The sequence below is a fragment of the Suricata suricatta genome, chromosome 17 (assembly GCF_006229205.1).
Source record: "Suricata suricatta isolate VVHF042 chromosome 17, meerkat_22Aug2017_6uvM2_HiC, whole genome shotgun sequence".
NCBI lineage: Eukaryota > Metazoa > Chordata > Mammalia > Carnivora > Herpestidae > Suricata > Suricata suricatta.
The window spans coordinates 15670895-15684476 of NC_043716.1; the positions used below are offsets into that span (position 1 = coordinate 15670895).

General features: G+C 39.7%; 1 protein-coding gene and 1 non-coding gene across 3 annotated transcripts in view; both read right to left on the reverse strand.

Moving 5' to 3' along the window:
* The window catches only part of EFCAB5 (EF-hand calcium binding domain 5), a 154487-nt gene that overhangs the window by 21436 nt on the left and 119469 nt on the right, over positions 1-13582 (reverse strand). For both annotated transcript variants that reach the window (XM_029928897.1, XM_029928896.1), the window contains 4 exons: positions 9931-10220; positions 7517-7686; positions 6764-6992; positions 3804-3965 (listed from right to left, as the gene is read on the reverse strand). In XM_029928897.1, coding sequence (XP_029784757.1) covers positions 3804-3965; positions 6764-6992; positions 7517-7686; positions 9931-10220 — 851 coding nt within the window. The remainder of the gene's footprint in view (positions 1-3803; positions 3966-6763; positions 6993-7516; positions 7687-9930; positions 10221-13582) is intronic.
* LOC115283075 lies at positions 8496-8602 on the reverse strand. The gene has a single exon (XR_003904895.1). It is a non-coding gene; the product is annotated as a U6 spliceosomal RNA (small nuclear RNA).

Genomic DNA, 13582 nt, shown 5'->3' on the forward strand with positions numbered 1-13582 from the left:
GACTTTTTTTCTATCCTCACTCATTCTCTTGGTAATTCCTTCTAGTCTCATGATTTTTGTTTTGTTTTTGGTTATTATGGTAAAATATGCATAGCATAATATTCATAGCATAATATTATTACTTTAACCATTTACAGGTGTATGATTTGGCGGCATGAAATGCATTAACGATATTGTATAACCCAGTCTCATGGTTTTAAATACCATTTATATGCTAGGCCATATTTTTCCCCAAACACTAGCTCATATATTCAACTGCCTTTTTAATATCTCCACTTAGATGTCTAATAGGCAGGGAGCCTGGGTGGCTCAGTCAGTTAAGTATTCGACTTTGTTTCAGGTCATGATCTCACAGTCTGTGCATTTGAGCCCCACATTGGGCTCTCTGCTGACAGCTCATTCTGTGTCTCCCTCTCTCTCTCTCTCCCTTCCCTGCTCACTCTCTGTCTCTCTCTCTTAAATAAAATAAAGACATAAAAAAAATTTTGGATGTCTAACAGGCATTTTAAATTATAGTTAAAAAACTTTTTCAATTTAGTATGTAAAAAGTTAACTTTTACTTAATTTTGTATTTTTTATAATAAAAATAATGGAACATTTTTTCATATGTTTCTTGAGCATGTTTATTTTTATTTTTATTTTTTAGTAGACATGTCTTTTGCTTTTTTTTCTTTTGGATTTTTAAAAAAATCTTACTGACTTGTGTAGAGCAGTGTTAACCTTTTGTTAAATATTTAGCAACTTCCCCCCACTTTGTCTAAAGCACCTTATTTTGTCTATAATTTTGGTGCAAAGAAGTTTGACATTATTAAGCCATCAATGTATCAACCTCACTTTAATTCTTTCAACCTTTGGTACAAGTTTAGCCATTCTTCCCCAAAGACTGTAAATTCCCTCTCATCCCTCATTTTCTTAGAAATGCTCATGCATTTATTTATTTTTTCTCCAGGTGAAAAATTAAAATCATTTGGTCAATTAAAAAAACATTTGGGGATTTTTATTGGAGTGTTTTGGAAGAAATATATATTTTAGAAAAAGAAAGAGGGAGTGTGTGGGGGAGGGGCAGAGGGAGAGAGAAGGGGAGTGGGGAAGGGGCAGAATGGGAGAGAGATGGAGGGAATGAGCAGAAGAGGAGCAGAGGGAGAAAGAGAGAATCTTAAGCAGGCTCCAAGCTCAGCTCAGAGCCCAACCTGGGGGCTCAATCTCATGACCCTGAGATCATGACTTGAGCGGAAATCAAGAAATCAAGAGTTGAATGCTCAACCAACTGAGCCACCCAGTCACCCCAATCAAAGACTGTAAAGGCATGGGTAGTATATAGAACCCCAGGCCTAGTAAAAATAGGGAACTGTTACCACCCTTAACCTGAAGAGGCAAGGGAAGGAAGTGATTACCAGAACCTGGAGAGGACAGCAGTATGGAGAGGGTCACCTGACTGTAGGTGTAGTGGCTTTTAGTAGACGAACACAGCCAATCCACAGCAACCTGGCAGAGAGAGTGCCAGAGGCAAAATACCCCAGCCTCACTCTCCATGTGTCCTGTAATCTCCTATCAGTACATCTCATTGGACAAACCTAAGCAGAACCAAGGAGCCTATTGATCCCGTCTACTTTTTGAAGGAGAGCAGGCTGGAGAAGAGGGCAGAATACATTGGAGAAGCTGCAGATGAGGAAAGGGGAGGCTTAGGAAGTTACTAGAATTAAGTGCTTGGAAAAAGGTATCCCTATTGCCACTCGCAGCCATTTTAACAACAAAACCTCACCTCTCTTCCACTTAGGACGAACCCCTGACTACAGACTTGGACGGGTGCACTGGTCTATGCCCAGTTGTGACCCCACCCAGACCCTGGGTACTGAGTGGTCCTCCTTCTCCTCACTCTGGGGATAATCTTTTTCTCTCCAAAGTGACTCAGATGGATAGTGACCCTAGTAATCTTGTCCACAGCATTGCGATTGTAAAAACTACATGCCCCTGAAGGCAAGGTTTTGTTGACTGCTATGAGTGATTTTAACTTTCTTCACAGTGCCCTAGATATCATTTCCCTTAAGGCCCAAACAGGGGTCTTCTTAAAAGTGTGGACACTGGCCAAGTCAAATCCTCTCCAGATCCCACACTATGACCGTGCCCATCAGACCTGGTGGTCTGTACCTCACACTGAATGGCCCTCACCTCCCACTGGGTGGCCCACCCCCTTTCTGAGGACACATGGAGTTTCCCATTCCTGCCCCATCCCCAGGAGCAGCACCCACGACTAGGGTTCTCCACCTCCCCAGTCTGTTCACTCCATCAGAGACCTCTGTGATCCTGATTTTGGCCAAGACCACATCATCTTGGTCCAGCCAATGAGAGAGGAAAAAAGAAGCCTGGAGAGAAGGGGAGAGACACATGTGGAGGGCCAGCTGAGGGACTGAGAGAGCACCAAGGTGCTGCCACCACCTGATTAGCCACCACACAGGATTGTTTAACCTTTAAAAAAAAGTTTGTTTATTTATTTTGAGAGAGAGAGAGAGCGAGAGAGCATAGGAGGGGCATACATAGAGAGAATCCCAAGCAGGCTCCTCATCCAGTGCAGAACCCAATGCAGGGCTTTGAATTCACAAACTTTGAGATCATGACCCGAGCCAAAACCAAGAGTCAGATGCTTAACTGACTGAGCCACCCAAGCGCCCCTCTTTTTTCCTTCTTAATGTTTATTTATTGAGAGAGAGTGAGCAGGAGAGGGCCAGAGAAAGAGAGAGAGGGAATCCCAAGCAGGCTCCATGCTGTCAGTGCAGAACCAAACATGAAGCTCGATCCCATGAACTGCAAGATTATGCCTGAAATCAAGAGTCAGATGCTTAACCAACTGGGCCACCCCTGTTTATAAAGTCTTATTAAAAGGAAGACAGACACCTTTCCATCCAGTCTCACCACATACAAAATCCAGAATTAAAATTAAGTGTAAAAAGAGACAGAGAGAGAGGCAAACCAAGAAACAGACTCTTAACTATAGACAACAAACTGATGGGTTACTGGAGAGGAGGTCTAGCTGAAGGTGGGGGATGGGTTAAATAGGTGATGGAGATTAAGAAGGGCACCGGTTGTGATGAGCACCAGGTGTTGTATGTAAGTGATGACTCACTAAACTCTACACCTGAAAGTAATATTGCACTATATGTTAACTAGCTGGAATTTAAATAAAAACTTGGGGCAGGGGAGTGTAGACAACACATTCAGCAAAAATGCATTACATTATAGATAGGCCTTTTCTCTTTAACTGGTGTGATGTAATCATGTCCCTTCAAACAACAGTGCCTCATCCCTTCCTACCTCTCCCATACCATTCTGGTGGGTGCTGCCAGTTACTGTAAACTCCACTAGGTTCACTTCCAGCTGGGGGCCATGTCTCAGGATAGACTAAAAATGCTCTTGGCTTTTCCAAACTGAAACTAGGATTCTTTTTTTGTTACTAAGCATCTGGCTTGCCCTGTGGAGAAAGCCTATCTTAAGCTGGAAGGACCAAGCTAAAGCGTAGAGGGAAGTACATGTGAGAATTGCAGAGAGTGCTCATGATATTGAATTCCTCATTCTTTCTGGTCATCCTAGAAGCCAACCTGACTCTGGTCCTTTATGTTGGTCACACAATCAATTCCCTTTTTTGCCTAAGGTAGTTTGAGATGGATTTTTGCCACTCACAACCAAGGATCTTGAATTGGGATCATGGGAAATATGTCCTCAGTGGGCCTAATAGCTAACTAAGTATTGGTTTAGCATATTAGCAAGACAATACTATCTAGAAACTCTGAGGTCTAACACTGCCCCACCTTGCCTTCTTCCTTTGGGCCAGGCTCAACGAAGTATGTAGTGATGGTGGTGATGTCAGATGTGATGTCACAGAGCCAGGCAATTCCAGTGATCACAACATGCAGGATGTGCTCCCTGCTGTGGACGTGGTGATAGGCACTGCTAAAGACATTGGCAACACCCTGTAGAGACAGAGAATTTTAATTGTCTTTTTTAAAATTGTTTTTAATGTTTACTTATTTTTGAGAGAGAAAAAGTGCGAACAGGGGAGGGGCCAAGAGAGGGGGACACAAAATCCAAAGCAGCTCCAGATTCTGAGCTTTGAGCACAGAGCCCAACATGGGGCTTTAACCCACAAGCCATGAGATCATGATTGAGCTTAAGTCGGACACTTAACTGACTGAGCTACCTAGGCACCCAACTGTCTTTTCTTTTTAAAATAGAAAAATAATGCACCAGTTGAATTATATTTTTTTGTTTATTTTTCAGAGAAAGCACAAGTGGGGGAAGGACAGAGAGAGGGGGACAGAGGACCTTAAACAGGCTCTGTGCTGACAGCAGCAAGCCCAATGTGAGGCTTGAACTCGCGAATCCCGAGATCATGACCTGAGCTGATGTTGGGTACTCAACCACTGAGCCATTCATGTGCTCCAGATTATCTTTTAAAATTAATGACAATCTACGTCGGAAAAATCATTCATCAGTTCTCAAAAGGCAGTGTTCCAGATTCTACTATGAAAAAAAGGATCTCAAGAAATCAAAGATGTAAGGAGAGATCTACTATAAGATCCACATAACTTTATTATGTTTCCTGATAGTCATACAGTTAAATTTGTGATATGTTCTATCAGAGAATAGAGTCAGAAGAACAAGATAAAGTTTGAAATGAGGAAAAATATTTAAAAGCCAGGAGCTAATGCCAGCCTTGGGCAGATGGGTAGGAGCTTCCCTGATATGATGCAATATTAATGTCTGGATCTTTCTGTGCCTTCTGTCATCAGATTGGTACAGGTTGTACTCTGGTCCAAGGCCTACAACATGCTAGACAACACAGTCTTCTTATAGGCATTAAGAGAGCTTGTTCCACAGAAAAGGGGGATGAAGTCCTTAGAACGCATCTGTCATCTTGTCAAGAGATTCTAGGAACCACAAATTCTTCAAGACTATATAAATTTTATAATACAACCCAAGGCATCTAAAGGTAACCCAGGACACTTTACCTCTAGGTCCTAGAGAGTCCATTTAAAGTTCATGTTGAGGGGCGCCTGTGTGACTCATTTGGTTAAGTGTCTGACTTCAGCTCAGGTCATGATCTCATGGTTTGTGAGTTCGAGCCCCACCTCAAGCTCTGTGCTGACAGCAGAGAGTCTGCTTGGGATTCTCTCTTTCTCTGCCCCTTCTCCACTTGTGCATGCTTTCTCTCTCTCTCAAAATAAATAAATAAATTTTAAAAAATAAAAAAATAAGGTTCATTTTGACATGTTCTCTAGTAAGATTATATATAATTCACCTACTGATAACTCCATATTCCTCCATTTTCTTCTTGATACTTTTATATTATTCTTATGTCAGATGAGAGTGAATCATATTATTAAAAAGATGTTAAGGGAGGCGTAGGTGGTTCAGTCAGTTAAGGGTCCAGCTCTTGATTTCAGCTCAGGTCATGATCTCACAGTTCATGAGTTTGAGCCCCACTTTGGGTGCACACTCTCTCTCTCTCAAAAAAACTAAATGAACATTTTTTAAATGTCCAGAGAAAAAGATTCCCCCACTTTCCTTGATTATACATCCAATAAATGGGAAGAGAAAAAAATTTAAGTTTATTTATTTTGAGAGAGAGAGAGAGAGATAGGGAGAGTGGAGGAGGGCAAAGAGAGAGGGAGAGAGAATTCCAAGCACAGTGCTCTGTGCTGAGAGCACAGAGGCCAATGCAGGGCTTGAACTCACAAACTGTGAGATAATGACCTGAGCTGAAATCAAGAGTTGGACCTAACTGACTCAGTCACCCAGGCGCCCTTAGAAGAGAAAATTTTAAGTTGTGGTAATAAACATAAAGAGCCAAAGGCTTAGAGGGAAATAAGTGATAAAGGAATAGAATATTCCTGATCGTTGCTACATCCCAGTTCATCGCCTCCATAAAGGCTTTCAATCTCCTTTCATTGCAATTTCTATTCATAAAATAAAATTAAATCCTTGTAGAAATAAATAGTCCAGGCATAGTCTTAAAAATGCATATCTTTTGGGGCACCTGGGTGGCTCAGTCCGTTAAGCGTCCAACTTCAGGTCAGGTCACAATCTCCCTGTTCATAGATTCAAGCCCCGTGTCGAGCTCTGTACTGACAGCTCAGAGCCTGGAGCCTGCTTCAGCTTCTGTGTCTCCCTCTCTCTCTGCCCTTTCCCTGCTTTCTCTCTCTCTCTCTCTCTCTCTCAAAAGAAGATGAATATTGAAAAAAAATTTAAGTGCCCATCTTTTTTTGTGATCTAATTGGAAAACATGAATACTCAAGAAACATTTAGGTTTCTTCCTACATTCTTCATCCTTTAAAATCATGACACTGAAACCAAGAGTCATGGGAATGCATTTACGGAAAAAGTAAAAGACTTCTAGGCTCCCCTGCTAATAAAACATAAATATCTCCCTTCTAAAGGTTCGTTCCTACTTTGTGCGTCTTAGTTAGTAGTTTAATGGTTGGAGTTCTACAGCATAAAATGCTGTTCCTATAATTAGTGCAATAGGACACATATTAACAATCTTCCCAGAGGCTGAGGCATAGATGAGGCTGAGAGTCCTTCCATATGTAATGGAGAACCTCTCCAAAGACTGTTAGATATACACAGTGAACAGACATAAGTATGATGACACTATCTATATACATAGCTTTATTTGCATCTGGTTTTAGGTTTTGCTTTTTTAAAAGTATAGAAGGAGAGGCCATCCTACCATTGTTCTTGAAGAATTCCTCCATTCTATCAGACTTACCTGATAGAATCTGATCTCATGAGGTACAAAGATGTTTATTTTTTGGGGATCTCTTAGGGTGTCAACAGCCAAGACCCCAAAGACCCTCATAGATGCATCCTGAAGAGGCAGAGCCAGGAATGAACCATTTTGATCACTCTTCTTGACGGAATAGTTCCAGAAGAAGACGTTCCCATGGTGCTGAACCTGGGGGACATGTATTGGCTTCCCTTCATCCACTACTGTAAAGCTGAGGAATAGGAATATGAAGACGGTAGAAAGGCACAGGAGAAGGCTTTAGATGAAACTATGCAGGAAATTAGGTCAATTCTCTGTTCAGTTATGGTCATTATATGTCAGAGAAGGGACTTGTGAAATTACTAGTTTGGAGAGTCTAACTTGAGAAAAAGATTAAAAACAGAAGCTTAGCTCATAACAGAGAGAACATATATGGACAGGATGCTGGAGGCATGACTTATAAAGCAGGCAGAAATAATCAATCTGATGTTGTGAAGCAGAGTCCCAACATGGCAAATCAATGACCAGGTGAAATAATTCAAGACTGGAAACTCACCACATCCCACTCCAGAAACATGGCAAATCAATGACCAGGTGAAATAATTCAAGACTGGAAACTCACCACATCCCACTCCAGAAGCATTGACCTGAGGCATTTCTCTCCTGGGAAGCTAACTGGGATTACAATACTAGTTTATTTCAGAAAGGGAATTGTTTTTTAGAAGTGTAAAACCAATCTCTTCAAGAAATTCTTACCTGATTCCCTTCATGTCCCTGTAGAGTACTCTGTTCAGTACAAATGGTGCATCATCTAACGTAGAAGCTATGTTCCTCAATAGAACATTCCCTCTATCAGGCAGTAGTCTGTTTTCTTCTAAGAGGGAAATGTGAGCACTGATCTTCTTATTTCCATGGGCTTCAGCATCCTGTGGCAAAATGTTTCTGACCATGTATTTGCTGATTAAAAGTTATTCCCTTAATCATGCCTCCCTTCATTAGCCAGTTTGTGCATCTGACCACAATAATTACCATTCATGGGCAGTGGGGAGAAGCTACCACAGCTGTTGGTTTTGGTTTTGGTTTTTATTTGAGAGAGAGAGAGAGAGAGAGAGAGAATCTCTACAGTGAGCATGGAGCCTGATGAGGGGCCAGATCCTACAACTGTGAAACCATGACCTGAGCTGAAATCAAAAGTCAGATGTCAAACTAACTGAGTCATCCAAACGTCCCCCCAGCCCCCACCAAATGAGTTTTAATGAATGGAACGGATTTACCTTATGTCAACTAGACTAAAAATATCCTTCAAGTCTACTCAAATTTAGAGGTTTAAAGCTTGGATCCCTTTGAACTATAGTCATATTGTTTTAGCTTCAGTTAAAAGTACTTATTTTAGAGGGCCAGGGCAAGAATATGGCTTCATTTAACTCATATTTCTTGAGTACATTTTCACCATCTACTACAAAGTGAATGTAGGAAAAAATGCTCTCAAAGAATTCTTAACGTAGTTTGACTATGGTATTTGATTTAGGCCAGGAAAAAATTTCTTGGGGCCCCCGATTACAGACTTTACAACTACTATTATTATTAATACTAACATATTATTATGTTATTAATAATATTGTGTTAACATATATTAAGCATGTCCATAAGATGGGGACATCAAAGATGCTTTCCTTAATATTTGCCTTCTCTTTCTATATATTTGGGTTTGCTTTTTTTTCATTTTTCTTTTTGGAAAAATATAGAACACTTCACCAATTTGTATGACATCTTTGAGCAGGGGCCATGCTAATCTCCTCTGTGTTTTTTCAATTTTAGTGTATGTGCTGCTGAAGCAAGCACTGGATTTGCTTTTCATGTATTTTTTTTCTTTTCCCTTTACTCTTTCTTTTCTACATAAAAGATCTCTAGAGTAACTAACAAATGTAGTAAGATTTCTCTTAGGGTACCACAGATCTCTGAAGTCAGTTGGAGTAATATTTCTTTTTCTAGATTGGTCTTCTGCTCCTGGTCACATCATTTCAAAGTGCATTGGAAAATTCAACCATTCAGTCGATGAATCCATTAATTAAGCATTGCTATTTAACTGAGGTGAATGACTCCAGGTTTCCTGGACTAGTGGAATCTGTGATATATGTATAGAAGGCAGACATGCTGTTTCTGTCTGGGAGAAGCAGCTAGCTGGGAGTATCTGATGGGGTGGCAAAGCTGTGGGCATTGGTCCATCAGAGTCAAGTGTTTTAAGTGACACAATTCTATAATAGTTATCAGCTTGTTTCTAGGCAATGCAATGAAATATTGTGTGATATTGGATCCTATGATAATGAGTTTATGATTTAAATAGTTTCTTTTTAAAATTTTTAAATATTTGTTTATTTTGAGAGAGAAAGAGAGTGAGCAAGTCGGGGAGGGGCAGAGAGAGAGGAGAGAGAGAATCCCAAGCAGGCTCCATGCTGTCAGCATGAGTCCAACACAGGGCTCCATTGGATGAACCATGAGATCATGACCTGAGCTGAAATCAAGAGTCAGACCATTAACCGAATGAGCCACCTAGGTGTCCCTTAAATAGTTCCTTTAATTTTTTTTTCATTTTAGAGAAAGAGTGTGTGTGTTTGAAAGCAGGGGAGAGGGACAGAGAGAGAGTGAGAGAGAATTTTACCCAGGCTCCACACTCAGCAAGGACCCCCACAGGGCTCAATCCCTTGACCCTGGGATCATGACCTGAGCCAAAATCAGGAGTTGGATGCTCAACCGACTGAGCCACCCAGACACCCCTGAATAATTCCTTTTCTAAACTGGCTCCATTATTCAAGGGAATTGTATCTTGAACTGCCTGCATCATCTCCTTACTGATATTTTTCAATATTAGTCTATTGTCTGCTCTAAGCTTATTGACTCTCAGCACAAATGAAATTAGAAATCCCAAGACATAATTCTGTCTCTTAATATGTTTCCTCTCTACTTCCACCTTCCCAAACTGCAATCATTCTATTTGCATCTTTCCTAGGCTAGGCTTTGGGTCATTATAATGTTTTGGAATGAATAAAACATCTCTATAGCAGTACCCAGTGATTTTTCAAGAAAATTTACTATACCCCCTTTTTGCAACCATTGAACATCACCTACAAGAGGAATTTTTTCCTCTTATATTTCACTTTAGGAAAACATACCTGAGTGAGGGCCTTAAAGGTTTCAGTGTACACTGGCTCCAAGGATACCCCACTTGTCTCTGCTGCATGTTGGATTCCGTGCAGCCATTTCCGCCTGGCACAATTCCTCATACTCTCAGTATGGCTCCTTTCTAAAGTATTCATCAGAAACTCCACCACACTTTCCAAAACATGATCTTCATTGCCCTTGAGTTCAGATACAACCAACTCTATGTATTTCCGAAATTGTTTTGACGACAACCTTACTTCTTGACCAGGATGTGGCTTTGGAAATTGGATGTGTAGTTTAGCTAAAAGACACAAACACAAAACCAAGAACTAATCAAAAGTTCATTTGTCAGGGCATCTGGGTGGCTCAGTCAGTCTAGCATCTAACTTCGGCTCAGGTTATGATTTCACCATTCATGAGTTCAAGCTTCATGTTGGGCTCTGTGCCAACAGCTTGGAGACTGGAGCCTGCTTTGGATTCTGTGTCTCCATCTCTCTCTTCCCCTCCCCCGCTTGTATTCTGTCTCTGTCTCTCTCTCTCTCTCTAAAATAAACATTATGAAAATTTTTTAAAGTTTATTTATCTATGGGGAAAATCTTTATTCCCCTTTTATAGTAGACTTAAGACCTTGACAACTGCTCCTCATAGAAAACTAGGTATATCAAAGGCATCTCAAAGCCCAACGAAAGACCTTACAGTGAATTTCTGTATTGAACTCAAGATATCCTGTGTCATCTTCCCTATTTCTGTTCTGTTTTTTTAACTCTACCCCTCAGCCAGATGAAACTCCGGGGTCAATCTGACTCTTCCCTACTTTTTACCTTCCATATCCAATAGTCCACTTAATCCTATCCTGTTAGCCTTTAGCAGTATATCTTGTTGCTACTCCTCTCCATCTCTACTTCCATAATCCCAGACCAATATTAGTCATTGTATACATAATTAGATTACCAATAATAAGGCTTAATACATATTTATAAAATTAAAACAATTTACAACAAAAAGCAGAATCAGACCTATAAATACAGAGAACAAACATGGTTGTCAGAGGTGGGTGGGGAGACGGACATAAAGGGTGAAGGGGAATGGGAAATATAGGCTTCTCATTATAGAGTGAATAAGTCACAGGAATAAAAGGCACAGCATAGGGGATATAGTCAATAATATTGTAATAGCCTTGTATGGTGACAGATGGTGTCTACACTTGAGGGGAGCATAGCATAACAGAGAGAAAGGTTGAATCACTATGTTGTACACCTGAAACTGATGTGACTTGGTGTGACAGTTATACTTAAATAAAAAAGGTTAATAAATACATACATATATATCACACAACTGGAATAAACCTCAAAGACACTAAGTCACATTTATGGCTTTTGTTAATCATGATATTTAAATACTCATAAACACAGTCCTCAATTATTCTAAATAATAAAAATATATCAACATGAAAAAATAAAAAATAAAATGAAAAATAAACACAACTTTCAGTCTGCAATTCCCTGGTTCAAAGTCCTACCATATTCAGTGACAGATGATGCTATATTTGATGTGAGCATAGCACAATGTATTGAGAAGCTGAATCACTGTGCTATAACCTGAACCTAATGTGACATTGTATGCTAATTATACTGAAATTTAAAAGTTAAAAATAAACAAAAATTAAGAGACAGGGAAAAAAGTCTTACCATATACAGATCCAGTCCATTTTCCAGTAATATCTACCCATAATACCATAAAAAATTATTTGCTCTTGTATCTCTGTTCTACTCATGGTCCTGACAATGCCTTGTATACTTCTGCATCCACATCTTTTTTAATTGTACAATTATGAATGTGATGCCAAACTAAGCATTTGCAATAACACATCTTACTCTATGCTCCTACCCTGTTCCATTCCCTGCCCCCCCAACATTCCCACCAATATCCTGCAATTTTGTTTTTGTTTTATCTTTCCCTTTTTATTTTCCCAATAGTGTTATTAGGTGTGTATGTGTGTGTGTGTGTGTGTGTGTTTGTGTGTGCACTTCTAAACAATATGTGGTTTAGTTTTGCCTATTTGTAAATTTCAGAAAAAGGACACACACACACACACACACACACACACACACACACACACAGACACAGACACTGGGACTTAGATCATGCTACCATATCCATCCATGTTGTTCCTATAGCTGTGATCCATTCATTTTCACCACTATATACTATGTCATTCTGTGTGTATACCACCATTGATTTGTTCTCCTGTTAGCGGGCATGCAGATTGTCTACAGTGTTTTGCTATACATGTCTCCTGATACATATGTGCAAGTTTCTTTGGTATTTATTATAAATTAGTGATAGGATATGTGCCCTTCTTGTTTAAATTTCAAAATCTTGGGGTGCCTGGGTGGCTCAGTCGGTTGAACGTCCGACTTCGGCTCAGGTCATGATCTCACAGTTGGTGGGTTTGAGCCCCGCATCGGGCTCTGTGCTGGCAGCTCAGAGCCTGGAGCCTGCTTCCAATTCTGTGTCTCCCTCTCTCTCTGTCCCTCCCCTGTCTCTCTCTGTCTTTCAAAAATAAATGTAAAAAAACCCTTTTTTTTTTAAATCTTTCCTTCCTGAAGAAGGCTTCCACCATGATTTCTCCTTCCCTTGTAAGATAAGCATCTATTCTATACCATTTATTTAACAATTAATAAATACTGTCTGTTACTTTTAGTCCTCCTACTGATGAAGGTTTCTCATTTTTGTAGTTGGATTTTGTTGATTTTTTCCAATTTCATACTATTTATTTATTTAAATTTTAGATTGTAAACATATGGTGCAAACTAGTCTCAAGAGTAGAATTCAGTGATTCATCACTTACATACAACACTCAGTGGCTCATCAAAACAAGTTCCCTCCTTAATGCCCATCACTCATCAAGCCAATCTCCCACTCACTTCCCTCCATCAACTTTCAGTTTGTTCTCTATCATTAAGAGTCTCTTATGGTTTTGTTTCCCTCTCTTCTTTTTTTTTCCCCTCCTCTTTCCATATGTTCATCTGCTTTGTTTCTTAAATTCCACATGAGTGCAATCATATGGTATTTGTCCTTCTCAGATTGGGTTATTTCACTTAGCATAATACATTCTAGATTCATCCATATCTTTGCAAATGGCAAGATGTCATTCCTTTTCACGACTGAGTAATATTATATTATATATACATATACACCACATCTCCTTTATCCATTTGTCAGTCAATGGACATTTGGGCACTCTCCATAGTTTGGCTATTGTTGATAATGTTGCTATAAACATTGGTGTGTATGTACCCTTTCAAATCTGTATTTTTGTATCCTTTAGGGAGCTACCTAATAATGTAATTTTGATAGGGATTGCATTATTGCTTTGGGTAGTATAGACATTTTAACAATGTTTGTTCTTCTGATCCATGAGCATGGAATGCTTTTCCATTTCTTTGTGTCCTCTTCAATTTCTTTATACTTTTCAAAGTACAGATCTTTTACCTCTTTAGTTAGGTTTATTCCTAGATATATTATGGTTTTGGTGCGATTACAAATGGGATCAATTCCTTGATTTCTTTTTCAGCTGCTTCATTATTGGCATATAGAAATGCAACAGATTTCCGCATGTTGATTTTGTATCCTGCAACTTTGCTGTACTCATGTATTGGT